Source organism: Gekko japonicus, unplaced genomic scaffold (genome assembly GCF_001447785.1).
Source record: "Gekko japonicus isolate JY-2015 unplaced genomic scaffold, Gekko_japonicus_V1.1 scaffold219, whole genome shotgun sequence".
Taxonomy (NCBI): Eukaryota; Metazoa; Chordata; class Lepidosauria; order Squamata; family Gekkonidae; genus Gekko; species Gekko japonicus.
In genome coordinates, this window is record NW_015165241.1 from 409,524 (window position 1) to 435,379 (window position 25,856).

The 25,856-nt window shown below is 46.5% G+C and overlaps 1 protein-coding gene across 1 annotated transcript in view; it reads right to left on the reverse strand.

The window, feature by feature from the left end:
* Positions 1-6,243: 6,243 nt before the first annotated feature.
* RUFY4 (RUN and FYVE domain containing 4) overlaps positions 6,244-25,856 on the reverse strand; it is a 29,697-nt gene continuing 10,084 nt past the window's right edge. Inside the window, exons 4-11 of the mRNA XM_015410025.1 lie at positions 23,451-23,557; positions 21,704-21,847; positions 19,981-20,044; positions 16,575-18,581; positions 13,306-13,412; positions 11,264-11,410; positions 10,590-10,721; positions 6,244-6,404 (exon numbers count right to left, since the gene is read on the reverse strand). Coding sequence (XP_015265511.1) covers positions 6,302-6,404; positions 10,590-10,721; positions 11,264-11,410; positions 13,306-13,412; positions 16,575-18,581; positions 19,981-20,044; positions 21,704-21,847; positions 23,451-23,557 — 2,811 coding nt within the window. The 3' untranslated portion in view covers positions 6,244-6,301. The remainder of the gene's footprint in view (positions 6,405-10,589; positions 10,722-11,263; positions 11,411-13,305; positions 13,413-16,574; positions 18,582-19,980; positions 20,045-21,703; positions 21,848-23,450; positions 23,558-25,856) is intronic.

Consider the following 25,856-nt stretch of genomic DNA (forward strand, 5'->3'; position numbering starts at 1 on the left):
GGTAGGCTCTGATCAGCTGTCAATCCTACAATGAGCTGAGAGCAAAGTATTTTTACAGTAAACAAGTAACCGTCTGAGTGGTCACTGCATGTTTTGCTTAGGATACCTGTATTGTCAGAGGTAGCCTGGAGTGGCCCCTTGTTCGAATAGGGGACAGTTGACTAGTTTGCCTTTTTGGACATACTCTGGCATTGATGCCTTTTAAACTTCCCTTCTCACAAAGAAGCTGGAGAAACTTTAAATGGGGCATCATCCAGACACAAGGACGCACTTTTAGGTCTTTTTGATGGGATGTCATGTCAGCATGTGCCAGATTTGGCTGTAGTGTGGCGCATTTGTTCTCCAGTCAAACTGGCAAAGTTCTTATTTTCTGAGCATATTTATTTAGAATGAATCTTCATTGCTTTCAATGGAATTTACTTTCTGGAATGCGGGGCATTGCGACTGTGTTCCTGGACCTTGCAAATGACCGATTAACCCCTGTCTCCTTTTAAAAATGGCATAAATTGGGATGTTGTGGCCTGAGAACGGGGAGTCAAGCAATGCAAAGTGACTATGGGAAACCTGCCATGGGGGGTGCCAAGTGGCCTCTCTGCTGCCATATTTGGCCAATGTGAGTGCCTCTGCTTTTCTGCCCCATTGCCCAGGAAGAAGACAGCCATTGTCCTTTGGGATCTTTCATTGGCAGCAGAATGGTTAGTAGTGACTGACAGCACAATCTTTATTCACGGCAAGGCAGGGGAAGACAAAGATTCCCTATCCCTGGAATGGCAATCGAGACAGATGCTTGGTGTATTTGGATGGAAGTATGTGTGTGGGAAATAGCATTGCCCAGAGTACCCATGGTGCAATCGTTTTAAAGGTGTAAACACTACACTGTCTCAATATAGTAAGTTATGCAGAAGGGATGGTTTTGATTGACATGCTCTGCTATGGTCTCTGGTTTATGGATATGCCATCCACATGTGTGTCACTAACTGATATTCATGAGCATTTGATGAGTTCTGTGTCTTACATGAAACAGACATATTCTAGATCAATATAAGGATGTCTAACAACTTTTGTTGTTGTTGTTTCTGTACTCCTAGACCACAGTCAGAGAATAGGAATAAGGTGTCTGAGCCCCTGCCCACCTGCCCATGACTTTTTAAAAAACGTAACAGGTACTGTGGCTGGAAGTCATAGATGGATCTACTGCCTGTTCTGGTGGGAATACAGGAGGAAACACATGAATGCAAGTCCCCCCTCTTGACCTAGCTTTACAAAACAACAACAACAACAACAACAAAACCACTTATAGCCCAAAACTGACTTTTATCTTCTAGAACAGCATGTATGATCAATGGGTGAATTTAATAGGCCAGACCTGGCCCATGGGCCACCAACTACCAGTCTAGTTCCTTACCCTGTATTTATGTTTTAAACCACTGAAGAGAATTGTGCTGTTGTGCACCCCTCTGCTTTTTAATCCACATTGTAGTGACAAATGAAACTGAACTGGCCTTAATGTAAGAAAGAAAAAGAACATTTGTTTAAGATAAGAGAACCAACGAGATTAGTGTTCCTGTATCAGGACTTAGGTTTTTCCATCAGTCAGGCCAATGTGAATTACCTTACGGAACTAGCAAATCAGTTGAGAATAACAGGTATTTTAAGCACAGACCCACTGTCAAGTATTCAGATAAGCCTAAGGATGGACATTCGCTTTTCAGTGAAGGCCTTGAATGTAAATCATAGATATATTGTGAAGACCTGAAATGGGAAACTTGGGAGGACAACAATGGGAAACTTGGGAGGACAACCAGCCATCATCAGTGTTCCCTCTAAGCTGTGGAGTCTTGTGAGCAAAAATTCTACTTTGTGAGATGCTGGCATTAAAGTTGTGAGTGAGCGATTTGGCTGCTGCATCAATGAGTTTGCTCTGGAGCCATCCTTCTTGAGCTAAGGCAAAAATGGGTGAGCCGGAGGCTAAAAAACGTGTGAGCTAGCTCACACTAACTCAGCTTAGAGGGAACACTGGCCATCATATATACAACTAGGCCAAACAGGCAAAGATACTGGAATTTAATGGAATGGTGGCCAAGAGATAGTTTATTCATTTAGCACATTTTTATCCTGCCTTTCCTTCACCAAATGTACAATTGTACAACAGTATGCGGTGTCTCCATTGTAGCGTCACATTGTGTCTTCAAGAGGTATTCACAACCCTGTGTAAGCTGGTTAAGCCGAGAGAGAGAGAGTGACTGGCTTCTTGCCGGGACGCTTCTATTTTTTGGGCCCCAATCCACTGCTGGCCAGTTGGCTGGCAGGGAAAGCCTGACGCACAAACAGCAGTGTCCCATGGAGACACTGCCGATGCAACGATGTCACCAGTAGTAACATCATCATGCTAGGGCTGTTGCACAGCAATACTCTAGTGTTTGGGGTAAAAACTCTATGGCAACCATAGAGTTCCCCACAAATGCAAGAACATTGCCATGCAACGGCTCCAGCATGATGGTGTCACTACCGGTGTTGTCATTGAGTTTGGGGGTGGGGCAACCCTACCTCCACCTAAGTATACCATTCGCCTTAAAGTGTTTTAATTTATTTGGCTGAGAACAGTAAAGATCTGGTGAAACTTATGTTAGAGTTTTTCTGCTTGAGTCTATTCCCCAGCCTGCAAAAAATTATATCCTGCCCTTGTGCCCTCATAAAGGCACTACTTCTGTATCTCCTTGAACATTAAGACAGAACAGTAAACCCTGGCTTGCATGCTACACTGCCCTAAGAGAGTAGATAGATGTCTCCTGACACAGTTCTTAGTAGACCAATTGATTACCTGGCCTCTGGAAGGACAGATAGTTAAACATATTTTGGACTCCTGCAGAGAGAGGGGCTATGGGATGTGAAGCTCCTTTTTGTGATTTGTTTCCAGCTTGATAGACAGCCTGTGAAGTTAGATGCAGAGACGCTGGGACTCTAAAATCATGGAGGTTCCATTCATCATTTGATGCCTTATCTTTGTATTTTGAGGGTGCAGGAAGAAAAATTTTCTTCATGAGGCCATGTATGGTCTCTAGAGATTTAAAAACACAAGACACAGTTCTGGCAATTAAATCCAGCAACGCAGCTTGTTCAGATAGTATGTCAGAGGAGGCACCTTCTCCTTTTTTAAAGGTAGCTTTCAACTGGGTGTTAGGAGTTGAATCCTTGGCAAACCTCTCTGAGTCAGAAGTATTCTTATTTAGAAGATTAGGCAACCGTTTATCACAGACTTCCATCCTCATAAAGTCATCATCGTCCCTCTCTGCCAACAGGGAGAAGGAGTTTGAAACTGGGATATTAAAAACATCCTTTCTTTTATCAGGGAAGAATTCCATAATTTTTGTTTGCTTGGTCAGAGGCAAACAGACCAATTCCTCCCTGTCTTCAAGCTCTCTAGGGCATTTCCCTGCCCCTTTCTCTCTCTCTGGGAAGTTGTTCGGCTGCTGAGTCATTTCGCACTCCACAGATAAGCTATTACATCTTAAGATCAGAAAACAGGAGCAGCAGCAAGCATAAAGTTTACTTAGCTAATAGAGCCCTTGCTTCAAATAGAGAATCATTAAAAGTTCATTTCAGGAGAATTTGAACGTTCAGGAGGGAAAAAAGGTAAAGGTTCCCTTGCTTGAAAGCCAGTCGAGTCCGACTCTAGGGTTGCGGTGCTCATCTCCATTTCAAAGCTGAAGAGCCAGCGCTGTCCAAAGATGTTTCCGTGGTCATGTGGCTGGCATGACTAAACACCAAGGCACACGGAACGCTGTTACCTTCCCACCGAAGTGGTACCTATTTATCTACTTGCAATTTCTTGCTTTCGAACTGCTAGGTTGGCAGGAGCTGGAACTAGAGACAGGAGCTCACTCCGACATGCGACACACTCAGGTCTCGGAACTGCTGAACTACCGACCTTCCACAGCCTGCAGTTCAGCGTCTTAACCACTTGAGCCACCGCAACAATTCACCAGCCAGCTCCTGACAAGGCAAAATAAACTAAAATAACTGATTAAGTTATAAATAGGGGGGAAATGGTTGAGTTTTGTATGATACGGTTGTACAGTTATGGTGGAAATTTTAATAATAATAATAACAACAACAACAACAACAACAACAACTATAAATTGAAAAATAATAGGGGGGAAAAAGAATTAGATAATACTGTCCTGGTCCAATGGAGAAACAGCTTGAGCGTCTTTTCTCGCCAGCCGGAAGCCAGAACCAGAGGAGGGAAGCAAGGGCCCTGCTACATTTCATATTCAACAGCTATTGTGAGCCATCATCCTTTCTCCAGATTAGTTAAATGACATCTTGACACTATCATTGACAGCAGCCAGAATATATAAAAAATAAAATACTGCTATGGATTTCTTGGTTAATGTGCTAGTTGGAAAAACAAAAAAAATACTTTAAGAAGTTTTATTTTATAAAAAAGACAAGGAAAGAACCAAACAGAAGCCAAACAAATGATTTTCATACATACCCAAATATTTATTTTCATAACTAACTTTCTGATAAAATAACAATGGCTGCGGTCACACGTACCAGATAACGCCGGGGGGGGGGGGAGGCTATTTGCACCATCGCAATTTGACGCACCACTACAGTGATCAGACCCAATGCCAGTGAACCCGGGTTTTTTTCTGTCGGCACACTTCAACGAGGAGGCAGTAGGAGCACGCTGGAGCGATCAGACGAAGACAGTCCATCTGCGACCCGTTGCAAACAATTTGCTACTGGTCTTTCCGAGATACTTTTTTACTCTGCAGCTTTGGCCAGGCGGTAGGGGTTGGGGGCAGGTGCGCGACGCTTTCCAGATGTGTCCATGTGATCGCGCCACTTAAATCCACCCGGTATTCGTCCCTCTCGCACGGCTAATTGTGCGTGTGATCGGAGCCAGTACTGTCATTTATCATAGCAATTATATGATTAAATTATGATCCACAGTTTACAAAAGGTCTCTCTCCAGTTCTTGATAATAAACATAAAGTCCACAGAAATGGTAGGATAACAGTGACCAGCTCTTCCATCATCCTCCATCCCCACAATATTCTAAATGGTCTTGAGGTTTGTACCAGCTTTGGTATTCTTCGGCCCCTGCCACACGGGGGGGAGAAAGCAAGGCCGAAGTGCAGCTTTTTAGAGCCGCACCAAAAGAGACACGTGGCGGCGGGATCACATAGATCCCCTGAGCCGCCGCGCAGTTGCTCCCCGGCATGATCAGATGCCGGGGGGAAGCCACTGAAGGGAGAGCGAGGCAGCCGAACTGTGCATGTGTGCGCATGCGCAGTTCGGCCGGGAGCCTGGATTGCTCCTGAAGACGGGCGCTCTGGCGATCTGGCGGCCACGCTTGCTGCGGCGTTGCAGGTAAGTCCTGCTCTTTAACAGGTTCTTTTTTCATCCACATTACCGGCCTGAAGGGACGGATCGGGGATGGGTGCACGCCAATTCCCAGATGTTGCGGTGTGCTCGCGCCAGTTTGCTGCGTCCCCGATTCGTCCCTCTTCCGGGCCAAAACCTCCCGTGTGACCGGGGCCTTCCATGGTCTGGCTAAGGAAGTGGGTATTCTTCCCTGGTGTAGCTTAGGAAGTGGATCTGTGTAAATTTTGACTGGCACAGTTCCTCTCCCTTTCTGCTATGGCTGCTGCAGATAAGCATACATGGAACATAATAGGAGGGTTCTTATGAAGCGGCTCCTTTTCACACTCAGTCTTTGCCACTTTATGCATGTGCTGCTCACATTCTATACAGGAAGAAATCAGTTCAGTTGGGTAGTACACATAACATACACCTGCCTCCCCAAGCATCTATAGTAGCTACCAATGGGTCTTTGCAACTTACACTGGAAAGAAAACATGCTTTCCTCCTAGCCAACTGGTCTCTATCAGTGCATTAAGTCTCTTAAATGAGGCCTGAAAAATGTTTAGCTGTAAGGGCTAAACACGAATGGCAAGACCGTGGATTTGGGCAGCATCTGGAAGCCTGGCTACATTGCTCATAGAAACATCAGCTAAAATTTCAGCTAGTAGTGTAGCCTGAGTGAAAATGCTACTCGAATGACCTTGATATTCAGGAGGATCATTCTAGATTTCAATTTAATTTTTAATTTGTCACTTAGCTTCATTCCACATCCCTGATTACTACTATGTGACCTTCTTGGTTCACCCGCAACCATGCCTGCCCCAAATGAAGCCAAGTCCATTCCCAGGTGGTATTTGGGGAGGGGGGGTCTCTTCACTGGGTGACTCACAGATGGGGGAACACGACAGCTTGTTAAAATCTGTGGTCAGGTGCCTTGGCTGTTTCTCTCCTGGTAGCATGGAAGGCAGCAGTGCTCCCTGTGCCCACTGCTCACAGAGCAAGCATGGCACACGGTGCTGCGGCATAACCTGCAAAGACAGAGATAGCACACTATAACTTATTCAGCCATCTGATCTGAAACAAATGACAGAATCATCCCTCAACATATATAAGCAAAAATCCTGCAGGCATGCATGCTGTTAGGAAATCATCTAAGGTCAGTTGCGCACCTCCTCCTTGAAGACAGGGTTGTCAGCTCTGGCTTTGGGAACTCCTGGAGTTTTGGGGGCAGTGCCTGTGGAAGGTGGAGTTTGGGGGAACAGAAGGAGCTCGGTAGAGATGTGAGGTCACTGTAGGATGTTAGTTTCTCCCAGGGGTCATTTCGTAGAAAAAGAGGTGCAGGAGCTCATTAGCATAACTCATTAGCATAACTTATTTGCATATGCCACACACCCCTGACATCACCGGAAGTGTGTCAGAAGGCAACACCCACCGCTCAGGCTCCACAGGACTGTTTTGGATTGCTAGCTACTGGGGGGGGGACGTGCAGATCTGTCCTCGCAGAGGAGGGAGAGCTTGTACCTGAATAAAACTTGGTCTTAAAGGTGCCACTGGACTGTTCTGGATTGCTAGCTATGGGTGGCGGGGAACGTGCAGATCTGCTCTCACAGAGGAGGGAGAGCTTGTACCTGAAGTGGGGGAGGGGCTCTGCATCTTACCTGACTGCTTCTTGCTCCTCATGGTCTGACTGAGGGCTGCTGGGAGCAGGGGGTGGGGCTTGTTGCATGTGCCCACCCCCTGGGCTTCTTACTGCCGGAGCTCTGCTCATGTGCGCTCCCGCAGGAAATGACCCCTGGTTTCTCCTATGGTATGCCATTTTCCCCAGGCTAGCCTGATCTCATCAGATTCTGGAAACTAAGCAGGGTCAGCCCTGGTTAGCATTTGGATGGGAGACCACCAAGGAATACAGGATCGCTACATGGAGGCAGGCAATTGAGAAACCACCTCTGAATGTCTGTTGCCTTGAAAACCCTACGGGTCGCCATAAGTTCACTGTGATTTGACAGCAGTGTGTGTGTATGGGGAATCCTCTGTGGAATTGATCTCTGTAGTTGGGATACCAGTCGGGATTCTGGGAGAATTCCAGGTCCCACCAGCCTGAAGGTGGGACCTGGAATTCTCCCAGAACCCTGCCTGAAGCAGCACAGACAGGCTGCCGTCAGACATGCCTTTAGATCTGACATAGCTGTGAATGCCTGACGGATTTAAAGGGCACAGTCAGACAGTAACATCTGGGAAAGGTCTTGCAGTCATCGGCAACCTGTGCTGCCCCACTGCAGAAATTGAGTTAAAGGACACTGGGGAAAGTCCAGTCCTAACACTTGCCGATGGGCCACAGATGGAGTTTCCCTAGTCTGATCTCTCAAGCCTGCTCCATCCTGACTCGGTACTATTTTTTCACCTCGCTTAGCAGTATGTGCATAACCGCATACTCCATGGGGAACCCTCCGCACGGAGGTTCGATTCCTCGTTTATGTGCATGGGAAACAAAAGGGGGAAAAAACACCACTGATCACACAGTGATGGATTGAGCCTACAGCACAAAGGGATATGTGATCACACGACTGTGAGTCAATTTCCTCTGGAGGAAATAGGGGCGCTGAGTCCTCCATAGCTCCTGGGTATACCACAGAGCTAGTTTGGCCCGAGGGGGGCGAGGGCACTGGAGAGCAATCTCACTGATGGCAAAGGAGAATGCCAGTCCTCCACCAGCACACATCCAATGAGGTGCCAGGTGGTATCGGTTCCCACAGAGCTTCCTGAAGCCACTTAGGGTCCATTAGGCTCCACGGGTGAGCATAAATCCACTCGCTGCCCAAACAGTTTGGTATGCTCAGCTGGTCCTTTAAGGCAAAGTGATCTGACTATGAAACTGTCTTGGCAGCTTCCAGATCAACATTTATCCCCATCCCCAAAAATCAAATCCAGCATGTGCCCTGCTTGATGTGTGGGGGTCGATATAAATTGGGAGAGTCCCAGTGCCTCCATGGATGACACTAGGTCTCTGGCCTGGGAGTATGCCGCATCATCGACATGGACATTAAGGTCTCCCAGAACCAGGGGTCATTTCATAGAAAAAGAGGTGCAGGAGCTCATTAGCATAACTTATTAGCATAACTTATTTGCATATGCCACACCCCCTGAAATCACCGGAAGTGTGTCAGGAGACAACACCCACCGCTCAGGCTCCACTGGACTGTTTTGGATTGCTAGCTATTGGGGGGGGGACACGCAGATCTGCCCTCACAGAGGAGGGAGAGCTTGTACCTGAAGGCGGGCCGGGTGGGTGGGGTCTGCAACTTACCTGGCTGCTTTTTGCTCTGACTGAGGGCTCCTGGGAGCAGGGGGCAGGGCTTGTTGCATGTGCCCGCCCCCTGGGCTCCTTACTGCTGGAGCTCCGCTCCTGTGTGCTCCCACAGGAAATGACCCCTGCCCAGAACCAACAGTCTGCAGTGCTCCAGCTCCTTGCCCAACACAGCATCCAGCAGGCCAGGCAGGCTTTCTGCTGGCGAATTATTATTATTATTATTATTATTATTATTATTATTATTATTATTATTATTATTACGTGGTCGGTACACCACCCAGATAGCCAACACATTCAATGCCAGGAATTTTTGGGATGGGGAGCGCATTAAAGGAAAAAAGATTCTCAGATAAGCAGTGCCACACACCCATGCCCATTAGTCCAAGACTGGTGGAGGACTGAGAACCCAGGTGAAGCAAGTTGGTTCAGGGCAACAGTTTTGCCTTCCCTCATCCAAGTCCAGTGGTGATGCTCTACAAGACCCAAAACCTCAGGGGGAAGAGCTAACATCCCCTAACAGCTGTCTGAGAACCTTGTCCAGAAAGTGCATCAGCAGACTCTGCTGAAACTTTGGAGTCTGAAGTATGCTCATTAACAGATGTAAAGGAATAACTTCCCAGCTCAGGATCTCCTGTGATCACTATCAATACTCCCAGAACAAAAAAGGTAAAAAGCCTAGGCTTAAGCCATATCAGAAGGTAGAGTGCATGAGGCTACCTTTTCAACAGTTTTGCACAAGGAAGAGGGAGCCACAGGGCTAGCTATAAAGTTGCCTCAATTTTTCTGCTGCAAATTCCTTCGGCACAGATCCGTCTTATATTTCAGCCCTAACTGGACAGCTCCTCCATTGCTTCAGCAATCTTGCTTTTTGCCCTGGCTGGACAGTTCCCCTGCTCCTTTGGCAAATCCAGCCATGGGACTACTCCTTGCCTTGCTAAACCTGTCTTTTTGCTAGAACCCAAGCCACCTGGCTCCATTGTTGGCAGAACATGGACAGACCTGCTCATTAGTGGCAAATGATTCTCCTGTTTGCCCAAGAAAAGGATTCTTTGATTCACAAGGGAAGGGAGAGGAATCCCTTGGCACTGGGGGGAAGAGGTCTATTTTGGTGGGTCTGTTCTGGCTAAACACATCTGAAGGAGGGGGTTCTCACACCTGAGCTCCATAATGAAGGCCACCGTTGCCATATGGAGCAGACAAAGGGCTGGATTCCTGGACAAAGACTCTAAGGTGATATGAAGCTCTCAGGGAACTGTAACTTCTAAATTAAAGAGCCTGCCTTAGATTACGATCAGCTGGGGCATGTATAGAGGGAAGGATGGGAATTTTGTGTTTGCGCCTTTCTTTTGCATTTCTTTCTCAGTCTATTGCTGTGCAAAGAGTACATATGTGGACTTTTTACTTTTAACAAATTCTTTACTAATTTGAATGCTGGTAGTTGTTCTCCATACCACATAGAACCCCAGCATTTAAACATGCTATTTAAAATGGGCATCAGGGGAATGGAGGCAGTCAGTTGCTAAATTTCCCCAGGAGTGTGTAAGTGCAGTAAGCCATCCCCATGCTAACCGGTTGCTGGGTAGTGGGAGAAACAAGCATTAGGAGGAGCCCTAGAACAGCAAGATGGGACAGGAAGCTGAGAATACTAGATCTCTTGGCAGATAATGCCTAAAAGAACCAGTGAGAAAGAAAAACTCCTCTGAGAGTTAGGCAAGCCGGGAGAGTGGCACATCACTGAGCAGAGACGTGGGACAGTCACCAGGTGCTTAGATGCCTCGGAGAGCTGAATGGACCATCTCTAATGGGTCAGCAGAGCTGTTCTGCCATGCCTCCCACTCTAGTCTCCCCAAAGACATCTACCCCTTTCAGTTCTTCCTACCATCAACCAAACTACTGGCCTCATCACCTGCACTGGTATCGGCGTGACGTGAGCCTGAAATCCTTTTTGCAGTGAGCACACACTCCTGAGATCTGAGGAGCTGAGCCCGCCATGGAGGAGGTGAGGCCTTCAGTCTTCTGCCACAGGGCATCCTTCTCCCTGAGGAAGACAAGGGGAAGCAGAGAGCAACCCATCAATCACGATTCTCTCCCTTTTTTGTTTGACAGAGAGTTACAGTGGACTAGCCTGAAACAAAGCCAGGCATCCTCCTTCCTCTTGGGATCCCAGAAATACACCCAAGTGTAGCCACTCTTTTTTTTTTTTTTTGGCAGTGATTCAGAACTTGCTAGGGTTTAAATCCATTTATTAAAAACCTTTAAGGAAGGTGAATGTAAATCTTTCCTAACATAGTTTCATTTTCTCAATGGCTACCAAATTGATCAAACATATAGCTAATTGCACCAGCTCTACAACTACATGTTGTCAATCAGATACATCTGAGGACCCCACGGCAGGAATAGCAGAGAGAGGTGGGTTGGGATTGTGGGGCCCAACTAGGAATATGTGACTCTTGATGGACACTCCCATACTTCGTGTGCTTTGGGTTTTGTGTTCTCCAAATGCCACATTTTCAAAGTCACCCTTACAGAAGGATGCTGCTCCTCTTTTCCCCCAGCTCCCCTCAGACTCCCGTTATTCACCGCAGTAGCTCCACCAGCCTTCCCTTCAAGCTGCAGATTAATTCCTCCTGTTCGGACAGCTTCTTTTGGTATTTATTTTCCTTTTCCTGCAATTCTTGTTGGATTTCCTTCAGCAGCAGTCGCTCCTTTTGCTTGTCCTGTTGAGACCTAAGCAGCAGAAAGAGGAATTTTTGAAGTCTTATCAACATTACAGAGGTAGTCCTGGTTTATATCATTTTAACTATCAGGGCTTCATTCAAAGATTCTTAGGAACTGTAGTTCAGGGAAGGGCTAAGAACGCTCTGTTAGGAAATACACCCTCCCCCATTACACCTCCCAAAATGCTCAAGTAAAGTGCTTAATAATCATATAACCATTTCCTTTTAAGTTTATATCATGAGACACCTCTGAACTCTGTGGCTTTTCTGGAGTTTCTCTTAGACCTATGTGATCACTGTTATTCATCATGATGGTGTCAGCGAGGCCTTTCTTAAGCCCTGGCTGCCATGGGAGTGGGGATGACTCTGGAATGTCAAGTTTCATTTCTCCTGTGTCTCCTGTGTTTCTATTATCTCTGTATGACCTTTAGTGCCTGGTGTGGTCTTTCTCTTGGGGAAAATAGCCCATTATTTTGGCGGGCTTCTACCTGAACCCTGATTGGCCCTGGGCTATCAGTGGACCTCCTTGAATAATGTATATCTTTTTGCTGTGTGTGCTTTTCTTCAGTTCTAACATGAAATAGTTAAGATATCGGCATACTCTCAGTGTCTCAATAAACTTTACTTCTTTGATTGAAAACTGTTCAGAACTGATTGCTGCAGGAGTCTGACAAAGTGTTAGAACTGTACATGTGCCAGGATTTGCCCAATTACAGATAGTAAAGTCGAACTTTATATGCTCAAGAATCAATTAGTGTGCCCCTCCTTTCACCAATATTCACTGACACCATCTTTAATATATGCTCAAGAATCAATTAGTGTGCACTAATTTCACCAATATTTCACCAATATTCACTGACACCATCTTTAAAAAAAACAAAAAACTTTTGCTTTCAAGTTGCAGCCAACTTATGGTGACCCTCTAGGATTTCAAGGCATGAGGCAGTTTGCCATTGCCTGTCTCTGTGTAGTGACTCTGATATTCCTTGAGGGTCACCAGTGCTTTCTCTAAGCTGAGTTAGTATGAGCTAGCTCAGTTTTTTAGCCTCCAACTCACACATTTTTATCTTAGCTCCAGATTTACTCAGTAGCCAAATTGCTCACTCACAACTTTAATGCCAGGAGCTCACAAAGTAGAATTTTTGCTCATAAGACTCCACAGCTTAGATGGAGCATTGATAGGGTTCCCAAGTCAGATTGGCGCTGGAGCGGGGGACTCCAGCTCTGCTTCGGGAGTGCACACGCGCACGCCACAACCCCGTCACACGGAAGTGACGTGACCACGCCGGGCATGCTGGGGGCGGGGCCACGACCATCCGAGGGAAAATTATAGAGTTTTCCCTCGGATGACCGTGGCCCCGCCCCCAGCGTGCCCAGCATGGTCGCGTCACTTCCGGGTGATGTGCACGTTGCGTGCTTTGGGGGTGGGGTTCCCCCCGGGGTCCGATCCGCCGCCGGCGGGGAACAGGCCTCTGGGGCGGGGGTTTCCCCGCCCCCCCGGGGGGACTTGGCAAGCCTAAGCATTGATTGTCACCCAACCAAATATTTAACTGGGCCAACCCTGCTTAGTTTCTGAGATCTGATGAGACTGGGCAAGCCTGGACTATCCAAGTCAGGGCAAACGGACACACTGTACCGAGGATAACAACTCACAGTTCATGGCAGTACCTCACAGGGTTGTTATGCAGGTAAAAGAGGATAATTACGGTATGTTATAATATTATATTAGGTTATATTACAGCATAGCATAGCATAATATAATTATGCTATAATTAATAATAATAATGTGATCCTTCACCACGGTGCTTCAGGAAATAATATAAACAGGAGCACAGGATAGGTGACAGAGAGGCTGTTGATTCAAATTCCCTTGGTGAGTTTAAGTGAGGAGGCTACTGAACTTACCAGCTCAGCTGCTGTTTGAGGCACATCATTTCTTTCTCCTTGACTACCAGCATTTGCTTAGCCTTCTGAACACCATCCACCATTTTGTCCAAATGGCTAGTTAGACACTGAGGGAAGTCAAGGAAAGGAAAAGGCACAGCAGATCAGAGGTTTACAGCGGTGGAGAAATCACCAAGGGCTAGGATGATGCAGCTCTTTCAGAGGTGCAAACATTTAATGATTAACATACCTTCAGAAAATGCCATTGGATTTCCAGGCTTCACAGCCTACAGCTGCCTGTTGCTCAACACAAATTCTCCCCCCCCCCCCCCCCACCCACCTCCAGCAATACTTCAGACCCTGCTCAGAAAAAGAACTTAAGAACTTGGCTGGATCAGACCCAAGCAGTGTTCCCTCTAAGCTGAGTTAGTGTGAGCTAGCTCACAGTTTTTTAGCCTCCAGTTCACACATTTTTGCCTTAGCTCAGGAAGGAGGGCTCCAGAGCAAAATAACTGATGCAGTGGCCAAATCGCTTGCTCACAACTTTAATGCCAGTAGCTCGCAAAGTAGAATTTTTGCTCACAGGACTCCACAGCTTAGAGGGAGCATTGGACCCAAGGTCCATCTAGTCTAACACCCTGTTTCCCAGAGTGGGATGCCAAGAAGCAGAATCTTCACCCTGCCTTTTGTCTTCTCCCCCAGCTGTTGGCATTCAGAGGCATATTGACTCTAAATATGGAGGTTCCATTTGGCTATCATGGGTAGTTAATAGGGTTGCCAGGCAGAGGCCCGTCTGCAGAGATAGGGGGGAGGCTACAATGCCAGCGGCAGCAACATCGCCACTTCTGGTAAAAATAGCTTTCCCAGAAACTCCTAGAGCTACCTCATGTCAATTCTGGGTTTTTTTTACAAGACGTGATCGCCGGCATCACAGATTTTTAATTGTTCTCCTGCTGCAGCTCAGGGCAACAGTGGTCAATGGCAGCAGGGGATGTCCCACCCCAACAGGGGACTTGGAAGCTGTAGCTAATAACCATTGACACACATATCCTCCCTGATCTGTTCTCTGCCTTTTCAAGCAACTAGACTGTACATAGCATTTCAACTGTGGCCACATTATAAATCTGTACAAAGGAATGATGCTCTTGGCAGCTTTATTTTCAGTCCCTTCCCTTTCAGTCTATTTCAGTGCCTAGCCTTGGCCTAATTTTACTGCTGCCCCTTGTTTATTTAACATTACCTATGAGCTGCGGTGGCTCAAGTGGTTAAGATGCTGAACTGCAGGCTGTGGAATTCTGACAGAGTGGTGAGTGCAGCCACAAAATGGCTACTGCAGGAGGCGGAGCCAACCACAAAAGTAGCGCCATAGCTTTACTTCAAGTCACACAGCGAAGATTTTTCAGCTGTGGTCACAACTGCTGCCAAAGCCACATTTTTAAGAGACTGGAAGCCTTGCTGGGCAAAAGCCCTACCTGGCCCTTTCCACTTCATAAAAACATTTGGTGGGCACCAGAAAAGGTGTTGGCAAGTGGGTACACATAATGTATGGTTTAGCCCTGTACATCATTCACAGACCATTTGTGTTTTTATTGGTTGTTCACACAGGTTTGAGAGGCTTACTTGAAGCTCTTTGCAACCTGCTTGGATTTTCGCTATCCAAAATCATTTAGCGTTGATTATAGATCATTTAAGGAGCCGCGGTGGCTCAAGTGGTTAAGACGCTGAACTGCAGGCTGGAAGGTCAGTAGTTCAGCAGTTCGAGACCCGAGTACCACATGACGGAGTGAGCTCCCGTCTCTGGTTCCAGCTCCTGCCAACCTAGCAGTTCAAAAGCAAGAAATTTAAGTAGATAAATAGGGACCACTTCGGTGGGAAGGGAACAGCGTTCCGTGCACCTTGGTGTTTAGTCATGCCGGCCGCATGACCACGGAAACTTCTTCGGACAGCGCTGTCTCTTCGGCTTGGAAACAGAGATGAGCACCGCAACCCTAGAGTCGGATTTGACTGGCTTTCAAGCAAGGGAAACCTTTACCTTTACCTATAGATCATTTATGAATGTTAAACAGCGCTGATCCTACTATAGACCTTTCAGGGACCCCGCTGTGTGAACTGTCTGATTACTTTCCACAGCAAGATGATATAACATTTTAATTTGCACAATGTGTTCTGCTTTAGTAATCTGCATTTCCTCAAAATATAGGTGGGAATAAAAGAGTGCAGAATAGATGAAGTTCTGGTTATGCACTTCCATGGAATCCCCCCGTTATTAGAATATATTTTTGTACATATTTGTGCCAACTACCAGGACTGATCATGAGTTTTTATAGGCAACACTGAGCTTTTGATATGAATGCTGTGAAATGCTAATGCAGTATAAAAATTTAAAAAATTAAAAGTTTTTTTAAAAAAACATTTTTAGTTTTAAATGGCAGGTTTTTGGCATTGAAGCTCAAACTTTGTCACTAAACTTTGAACATTAGAACCCCCTTGACCAAAATTTGTGATCAACAGGAAAAACTAGATTCCATCTAAATTCAGAGTTCACAATCTGGAATTTGAAACTCAAATTTTAAAGTTAAATTTTTGCATTCCAATTAAAAATAGGGGAAACTGACCTTGTTGAATTGTATGCTCCCGTATTAATTTTGCCTCTAATCCAGATGTTAACAAAGACTAGATTCCAGGGCTTGACTCTCACAGCTCATTCCTTCACAGAGGTGTGGGCCTATTTTGGGAGCTAAGGTGATGGTCAAATGAATGAACTAGACTCTGAGAGCTCTCTGGTTCAAATCTCATCTTTGCCATAAACTCACTGTGTAGTTATTAGTAACCCACTTTCAACCTCAACTCCTAATTTGCAAAATGGGAACAGTGCTGATCTCTGTAACTGGGCTTTTGTAAGGATTACAAGTAATTTGTACAAGTCGGAAGTAATTTGAATGACGAAAGTGCTATATAAATGCCAAGTATTATTATTATTCTTTCTAGCAACACTCTCCTTTCCCTGGTGGAGAGGCTTAAGTGATGCTTCTTTTGCCAGTTCCGGAATCTACCAAGAGAATTTTGGCCATTGTCTCTGAGGACATACCAAATTATCTGTGTTATCTCTATGGTACCCTTACAAAACTACAATGGCCAGGGCTCCTAGGTACAGGACGTGAGACCTTTCTGGTTTGGGCTTGTGGAGAAAAGGGGTGCCAGGTCTGCAGATGTGTTCAGAATCAATTGCATCTTATTTCCCAGCTATTGGCTACCTCTGACATATTGCCTATGGAACAATGGGCTCCTACCTTCCCATGGATTTCCATTCTGGGCTTTGTACTGGTGTCCTTCATGATGGCTTTTCCCCAGTTTTGCAGTACATCCATCTGAGCTGCTTTTTCTGCCTGCTGTGACTCTGCCATTCCACGACCATTTCTTTCTGTAATGCTCCTCTCATTGGCTAGGGCCTTGACTTCTTCACCTCTGGTTTCATATGCTAGATCCAGGACAGTGATAGTAGAAGCCAGTGCCTTCTGCTGAGCAACGTCTTCTGTTGGCAACTCCCAGCACTGTTCCAGCTCTATACTTAGCATCTCTGCTATGTTAGTGGCTTTCATTTGGTCAAGCTCCAGTTCCTTCACTTGGTTTCCCAACTTCAGACACTCCTGTTTTAGGTCTGAGACCACAATTTCATTGTTCTCTTGCAAGGCTTTCTGTAGTATTTGGCTGGTGGCTGTCAGCTTCTCCAGTGCATTTCTAAGCTGTGTGGCCTCATGGGTCCGTGTCTCCATGGTGGCAGTAGTGCTTTGAACTTGCTTCTCCAAAGCCTCTTTTTCTTCAAGGGCTCGTTGTAGTGTGGCCTGGAGATTCTGCTTCTCCTCTTCCAGTTTGTTTGCCTTCTTTTCTAAAGTTCCCAGTTGGCTCCTCAGTTCATGGAAATTTTTTTCCCATCTGACTTGCTGTTCAACAACTTGTCCTTCCAGCTGAGAGTTCTTGCTGACCATTTCCTCCAACTCCTCTTTCAGTGCAGTGTTTTTCTCCAGGGCTTTCTGAAGCTCAGCTAATTGGTCATTTAAGTTTCCCTGCAAGTTCTCAGCTATTACGTCCCTATTCCTCAAGTCTTTCTCCTGCTCCATCAAAGAATTCTGAAGGGTGACAAGAAGCTCTTGAGATGCTGATAGCTCCTTCCGAAGATCCTGAATTTCAAGTTTTGAAAACACCAGACTCTGTTCCTGAGAGACCAGAGTTTCAATAAGAGTCTCCTTCTCCCTCTCAAGGGCCTCTATCTCACCAAGACTTCTCCCTAATTTCTCTCTTAGGAGTCCCTTCTCCAGCATAGCTGACTGTTCTTCCTTTTCTGCTAGTCTGCAAGTCAGCTCTTCTGGCTGTTCCTCTGCTGTTTCCAGATGGCCATGTTGGTTTTGCAGGGCAACTGCCTGAGCTTCCCATTTCTTCAGACTCTCTTCACACATCTTCAGTTTCTCCTGCAGTCCTTGACATCGAGATGTCAGTTGCCGCCGCCTCAGTTCTTGGGCCTCAATGTCCGCCAGGTGCTTTCTTCTCTCTACCTCCTGAGAACTCAGCCGCTGATGTGCCTCCTCTAGAGACTTTTCAGCTGCAACTTTCTTGTCCCAAGCCTCCCGGCATTCACTGGACAGATTAGCAATCTTACGTTCTGCCTCTCTGAGGGCTCCTATGGCCTTGGTGAGCTCCTGCTGCTGTTTTTCCTTCCCTTCCATTTTCTCTTCCTGTTTTGCCAGCTCTTCTTTCAGAGCCCTGTTTTCCTCAGAAAGGGCTTGTCTTATGCTTGTGCTTTCCCTTTGTTGCTGGGACATCTTCTGTTGTAAAGCCCCAAGCTCCCACATCAATACCCCCAAGTCCTGTTGTTTCCACTGGCTGACACCTTCCGTGGGCCCCTGATGTGATCTCTCAGGCTTCCTATAAGGGCAAAGTCCTGGTAGCAGGGGACCTAGTTCTTGGGTGGAAAATACATTGCTTGGATGCTCTGTTTCCACCTGTGCCTGCAAGTCACTGTTTGCCCCTTGTACTTCCACCAGCTTCTTTTTAATAGAAGCTGAACCCTGGGCATCTCTTTCCATAAAAGGACTCCGTTTTATGAGAGAACTCATCTGGAGCAGACTGTTCTTTCTGCTTCTCCAGACCCCAATCCATTTTTCCATTGAATTTTCCAGCCCCGGCCTTAATAGGCTAGGAGCAGTAGACTGAATGACACAGTGGTCCTTTATTTCTGATGGATTCCTGCAGTCTTCATTGGCTCCTTGGTGGCTCTTGCAATCTCTGTTGGAGTTCCCTGCCTATGGTCAAGAAACAAGCACTTGGTAAAGTGTGTCGTCACCATGTAGAATTGCCCAAAATGAGACGAACAGTTGATGTTAGAGTCACAACTACTTGTAAGTGGACACATGCTTACGCATAAAAACTAGCCTTGGAAAGCACATCGCTGCCAGTAAACAGATACAAATGGAAAAAATTAGTGTGATATTGACAAACATCCTAATATTTTCCTGATCAGGAGCTAATAAATATGATCTCACAGGACACTGAGAACAGTCATGCATTTGTAGAGCAATTAATGGGATATTTGGAAGCATTCCCATCACAAACATATATTTCCTCCTCATGGGGCAAACTCTGAAAAACTGATCCCCAAACCCTGAACTGGGGGGAAAGCTGGCTTTGGAGGGAGCCAATTGCCTGGAACCTGAGTTGTAACCATGAGAGTACTCCCCTATCCCCAGAGCAATTTTTTGCCCTTCTTAAGATAACATGAAAGATGAATGAACAGGCACTGCTTTATGGTTACAAAGAACAGCCTGCCTGAACTATGAGAGCTAAGCAAACCTTCAGCTTGCTGATATACACAGAATTCTGAAGCTGGGCTAGCACAACAGGTGAAGACCCTGTATCTTTAGATTTTATGTATGCCTTCCCCCGAGGTTAGAATAAGCAAATTGCACTGATTATGTTGATTGTGGATCCCTACATAGATTTGTACCACTGTACATTTTCCATGGAGATCAGCTGCCACTGACTCCCCTTTCCCAGCTTCCCCAGTTAAAGGATGTGTTTCGTTAGGCCCATTGCTATAAGTTTGTCAATCTTTCTAGTCCTGGCACAGACCCAGTTAACACCTTGGGTAGTGGACAACACTCAAAGTCAGCTCCGACCATTTGATGCGTTTAATACCTTGCTAGAAAAGGCACTGGCTTTACTGTAAGCTAAAGAAGAACTGGGAATACAGTTTATTATTAGGTTTCTGCCCGCATCCAATAACGGGGCATGTTGTAATGGCACTGATAAGTCTTGGTAACCTCCACAATGCCATAGAATGGGCAGTCAATGCTGAAGGCTTGGAGTACTGTGTTTTGGGCAGATTTGTGTCAGGTCAGAGGTTGCTCTCCACCACAGCCAAGGTTCTGTTCTTCCCCAGTCATCTCATGGGAACTGGGAATCGCTTAATTACTGATGTGAACTGGGAGAGGCAGCAACCATTTCAGGATGGAGTCCACAGAGGTGAAGACTGTAGAACCACAACCTTCCTGTCCTGGGGTGGCTGTGCAGTGGGGCTTAGGCTCTAGGGAAATGGGAAAGGAAACCTCAGGGTCCGCTGGTAATCTCAAGCCATTGCTGGCAAGGGGACAGTATCTTCCTGTGCAGAGGTTGGGGGTGAGCCAAGAAATGAGGATTATATACCTGGGAGGTTGCCTTCTCCACCTGGCTGTGCGCAGCGGTTTCCTTGGGATCCTGTGGCAAAATCCTAAAAAGAAACAAAAGTTATAGACCTGCCAAGGATGCCAGTGACACCAGCCCTCCCATTTATTTTATGAGCTTCCTGTGGATAAACTGTCTCTCAGGACAATGCATTTGAATTCAGTTTGTGTGGAAAGAGCTGTAGATGCCAGGTCATAACCCCTAGGAGAAAGAAGGGGAGGGAGAAGACCCCACTGGTTGGGGGCCATAAATGAGAGGCATAGAGGGAAAGAGATGGCTCGAGGAGATGGGATGATGTATAGCAAATCATCCACATAGGCTTGGAGGGAGAGCTTGCAAAGATGGTGCACAGATCAGCCAACATGCTGAAAGGGCACTCAGGGAGAGGAAAAAAGAGCAGTGATGGATGGGGGGAAAGGGAAGAGAGGTGAGCTAAAGGGTAAGTGCATCCCCACTATGAATGGAGGCAATACCAGGTGCCATCAGGAGGTCCAGCAGTGGGGCCAGGATACTAGAAGCCCTCCCACTGTTGCCCCTACCCCCAAGCACCAAGAATACAGAGCATCACTTGCCCCAGACTCAGAGTTCCTATCTACACCTTGTGGTTAATAGCCACTGATGGACCTCTGCTCCATATGTTTATCCAGTTCCCTCTTGAAGCCCTCCATGCTTGTAGCTGCCACCACCTCCTGTGGTACTGGATTCCATGTGTCAATCACTCTTTGGGTTCCATGTTTTAGCAGTAGAGAATCTGCTTTGCATGCAGAAGGTTCCAGGTTGAATCCCTGGGATCTCTAGTTAACAAGATCCGGGAATAGGTGATGTGAAAGACCTCTGCATGAGACCCTGGAGAATAGTTGCCAGGCCACCTGGTGTGGCTGGAGGCCTCCTGCTGACTGTCACCATTGCAACATTATTATTTTTAAAAATCCCACTGGTCTCTATTCCAATGTATTCCTTCCAGGTACAGCCAGAAAGTGAAAATGGGTAGCTCAAGGAATTGCCAGGAACTCTATGGTTTTAATTAGACCTACGCATTGTTGCTTTCAGATTGGACCCGTTAGTGACATAGTGCTACTGGCAATGTCATACCCCCCCCCCTCATTTCCCCATCTCCAAAACCCTCCTGCTCAGTGCCAGGCTTGGCCTGGCAACCAGTGGAGAGCCACTGCCAGTCAGATTAGACAGTACTGACCTTGGTACACCAGTGGTCTGTTTCAGTACAAGGCAGGTTCATATGTTCCTAGACAAAGTGTTTTTGGTGGTAGCCCTATGTTGCAGGGAGGGTACCTTCAACAGAGATAATGCGCAGAATCGGCATCAAGAAGAAGAAGAAATTGGGTTTATACCCGGGCCTTCACTACCCAAAGGTGTCTCAGAGCGGCTTACAAGCTCCTTCCCCTTCCCCTCCCCACAACAGACACCCTGTGAGGTAGGTGGGACTGAGAGAGCTCTGACAGAAACTGCTCTTTTTTTCAAGAACAGCTGTGCCAGAACTATGGCTTGCCCAAGGTCATCCAGCCAGGTGCCAGTGGAGAAGTGGGGAATCAAACCCGGCTCTCCTAGATTAGAGTCCGCGCACTTAACCACTACACCAAACTGGCTCCTTGTAGTAACCTGCTCTTAAAGATGTCTGTATGAAGAAGCTGTAATTTAAACTGCCCTCCCTCAGATTTGGGGGAAAGTTTTTCTTCCTGATGCTTACCTTAAGACCACAGGCCATGTAGCATCCAGGTCTGCTCTGCAGAGTGCCAGATGGAAGGCAATGGCATCCAGCTCATAGAGAGAGCCCAAGATGTCCAGCCACAGCTCTTGGTCCAGGAAGGGGCTGCGCGCATAGTACCACTCACTGCAACAAGCAAAATGGAAGTGATTCTAAACCCCCCAGTAAGATTCACCTCCATACATGCCATTGGCTTAGATCCACATAGATGTTGCTGACTAGGGCTTACCTGCCTTGCTGGGCAGCTTGAAGCTACAGGGATATTGTTGTGCTAATTCACTATGTACTCTCCTCCTTGCAGTGAAAACACTGTCCTAGCTAGACTCTGCAGATTATAGGGGCAGCAGTACCCCAACACCCCTTATACGTTAGGCAAGGCAAGGAACTTCCATTCCCCCCCCCCCGGAAAAGTTAGCTACCTTGTTGAAAGGCTGCAGAGACAGGGAGGAAGGTAAGTTGGCAGCACTAGGCTGGGAGACTTCAGAATATGTGGGTGTGGGCATCGGAACAGTTTGTGTGGGTTCCAAGTATAGGTTTCCTTGTCTCTGACACAGTCTAGCTCTTGGCACTGTGCTAGGAAATGGCCTAACACCTCCTAGCTCAGGGCCAAACTAGATATAACAATGACCTTGTGTCCACCGCAGGAACACCACTGCCATTTTAAAAAGATGTTAAAATTCCCCAAGGGCCTCCAGCACGGGGGCTGAGGGGCTCGTGTGCCCTCCCCCACATTTTCAAGTGTCAAGACTGTTTCAGTACATGAAAAGGTGTGTGGGGAAGAAAAGAGAACCTCAACACTGTTTTGCGGGCTCAGGCCCCTGTCACACGGGCCAGAAAACGCCGGGGGGGGAGGAGGTGTGGCTGTTCGCCCCGGAGCAAAATAAAGCGTGGTAGCCCAATCACACGGTCCTCTGAGTCTCCGTGCTGCAGCTGTTAGCTGGCGATCACACGGCGATGCTGCAGCGTGGCAAAGAAGAAGCACGGCGTGATCACACAAGCGTTTCGCGTTTGTGCGTATGCGCAGTTCCGCGGAGCAGCACTGCTTTCAGTTTCAAGTTTGTGCGCATGCGCTTACGAAAAACATCCAGCTTGCGACAGGACGTGGACAGGCACCGGATGCCACGGGATACTAGCGCTCCCATGATCAGTCGCCTGCCTGTGCCGCGCATTTTCCGGATACTAGTGCTCTTTCCGTGGTACTTTTTAACTCCGCATCTTTGGCGGGATGCCATGGGTTGGCCACGGGTGCGCTACGCTTCCCAGATGTTGCGGCGTGATCGCACCCCAAAAATCCGGCTGACATTTGTGCCTTTCGTGCAGCAAATTCTCCGTGTGACTGGGGCCTCAGTTGAGTTTTAAAATCCATTTAACATAGAAGCAGCATCCACACAATAGACACCAGGACAGTGTCACAACTACTTTGGCCCACAGACTCAGAACACCCCACAAGCTGTCTTTTTGCTCAGTAGATGTGCCTGCTTCTGCCTCTACTTCGTGATTCCTCCATCAGAGAGCAAGCATTGGGATTCTATTGCTATTACTTTTGGATGAAATCATGCCCTTCACTTCTCAGGATGAAGGATTTCTCCAGGTTTTCATTCCTCAAACCATTCCCCCCCCCCACTGTTCCACTGTACACCATGATTCTAGACTTGCGGTGTTCTCTGGCTTGGTCTGTTTCAGCTAAAGTACTTCCTCTCCCTACCCCGCTGCTTAAAGCACTCTTTACCTGGTGACCTTTGGCTCCAAGAAGCAAAGCTGCAATGTCTCAGCCAGCTGCTGATGGACCAGGCAATAGCGAATGAACGCACGACCCTTCCCCACAGCTGTTTTCAGCTACCAAGATAAAAAGATTCACACTTTGAAAGGTAAAAAGGCCTCCACAATTGCTTTATGTGCCACAAAACTCCTTATTTACCTCCATCCTCAATTCACCTGGCATAGCAGGTAATTTCCGTTTAGCTTCCCATGATTCCAACTTGCCACCAATGGAGGTGTTCATCGTTAGCAAAGAGTCGGACTCGACTGTGCGACTGAACAACAACAACAACCCCTTTTGCAAGCCAATCCAGACTTCTGTTTCTCATAGTTTTCAAATAAGGTCATATCTTGCAGTTTCCCTTCGTCATGGTGCTGCCTTCTCATGGGGCTGTGATAGCCTAACTCACAGGACAGGAGCCCTGACCTTTATTTAGCCATACAGAAGGAAGAAGTGTAGTTTTTTCCCACCGCCTTCTCCCAGGAGAAGCTGTACTCTTATACACAGCTGGTAAAGGCACTGGCTCTCTCATGGATCACTGCCTTGGTGTGGTGAGGGGGCTGGCATGGTTCAATGAGGCTGTGGGCTATGCCGTGGAGGGCCACCCAGGACAGACAGGCCACAGCAGAGAACTCAGACCAAGTGTGATCCACTGGAGAAGGAAATGGCAACCCACTCCAGTATCTTTGCCAAGAAAACCCATGGACAGTAACAAAAGGCTAAAAGATATGACACCGGAAGATGAGCCCCTCAGGTTGGAAGGTGTCCAATATGCTACTGGGGAGGAGCAGAGGGCAAGTATAAGTAACCCCAGAAAGAAAAAAGTGGCTGGGTCAAAGCTGAAAGGACGCTCAGCTGTGGATGTTTCTGTTGGTGAAAGCAAAGTCCGATGCGGCAAGGAACAATACTGCATAGGAACCTGGAATGTCAGATCTATGAATTAAGGTAAGCTTGACGTGATCAAAAATGAGATGGCAATCAACATCTTGGGAATCAGTGAACTAAAGTGGACAGGAATGGGCGAATTTAACTCAGAAGACCATTATATCTACTACTGTAGCCAAGAATCCCATAGAAATAATGGTGTGGCCTTTACAGTCAACAAGAGAGTGAAAAAGGCAGTAATGGGATACAATCTCAAAAATGACAGAATGATCTTGGTCCGAATCCAAGGCAAACCATTCAACATCACAGTAATCCAAGTCTATGCCCCAACCATTAATGCAGAAGAGGTTGAAGTAGACCGGTTCTATGAAGACCTACAACACCTCCTGGAACTAACACCAAAAAAGATGTCCTTATCATCATAAGGGACTGGAATGCTAAAATAGGAAGTCAAATGGTTATTGGAATAACGGACTAGTTTGGCCTTGGAGAACAAAATGAAGCCAGGCAAAGGCTAACAAAGTTTTGTCAAGAGAACATACTGGTCATAGCGAACACCCTCTTCCAACAACCAAAGAGGCAACTCTACACATGGACGTCACCAGATGGGCAACACTAAAATCAGATTGATTATACCATTTGCAGTCAAAGATGGAGAAGCTCTATACAGTCAGTAAAAACAAGACCTGGATCTGACTGTGGCTCAGATCATGAGCTACTCATTGCAAAATTCGACTTAAACTGAAGAAAGTTGGGAAAACCACTAGGCCATTCAGGTTTGACCTAGATCACATCCCTGATGAATATACAGTGGAGGTGAAGAATAGGTTTAAGGGACTAGATTTGATAGACGGAGTGCCTGACGAACTATGGACGGAGGTTTGTGACATTGTACAGAAGGCAGCAATCAGCACCATCCCAAAGAAAAAGAAATGCAAGAAAGCAAAGTGGCTGTCTGATAAGGCTTTACAAATAGCAAATGAAAGAAGGAAAGCGAAAGGCAAAGGTGAAAAGGAAAGATTTACCCAACTGAATGCAGATTTCCAGAGAACAGCAAGGAGAGATAAGGAGGCCTTCCTGAATGAACAATGCAAAGTAATAGAGGAAAACAATAGAATGGGAATGACTAGAGATCTCTTCAAGAAAATTGGAGAAATCAAGGGAACGTTTCATGCAAAGCTGGCCATGATAAAGGACAAAAACTGTAGGGACCTAACAGAAGCAGAAGAGATTAGGAAGAGATGGCAAGAATACACAGAAGAACTATACAAGAAGGACCTCAATGTCAAGCAAAATATGATTCTATGGGCCCAAAACGTAGGTCATAACATTACTTGGAGAGAGTGGGACCAGATATGGTCTAAAAACATTACAATGACTGAGGCAGTATCATATAAGAAAATATGTATAAGATGTTTTATAGATGGTATATTACACCAGATAAACTTGCTAAGCAGAATGAAAATTGTTCAGATAAATGTTGGAAATGTA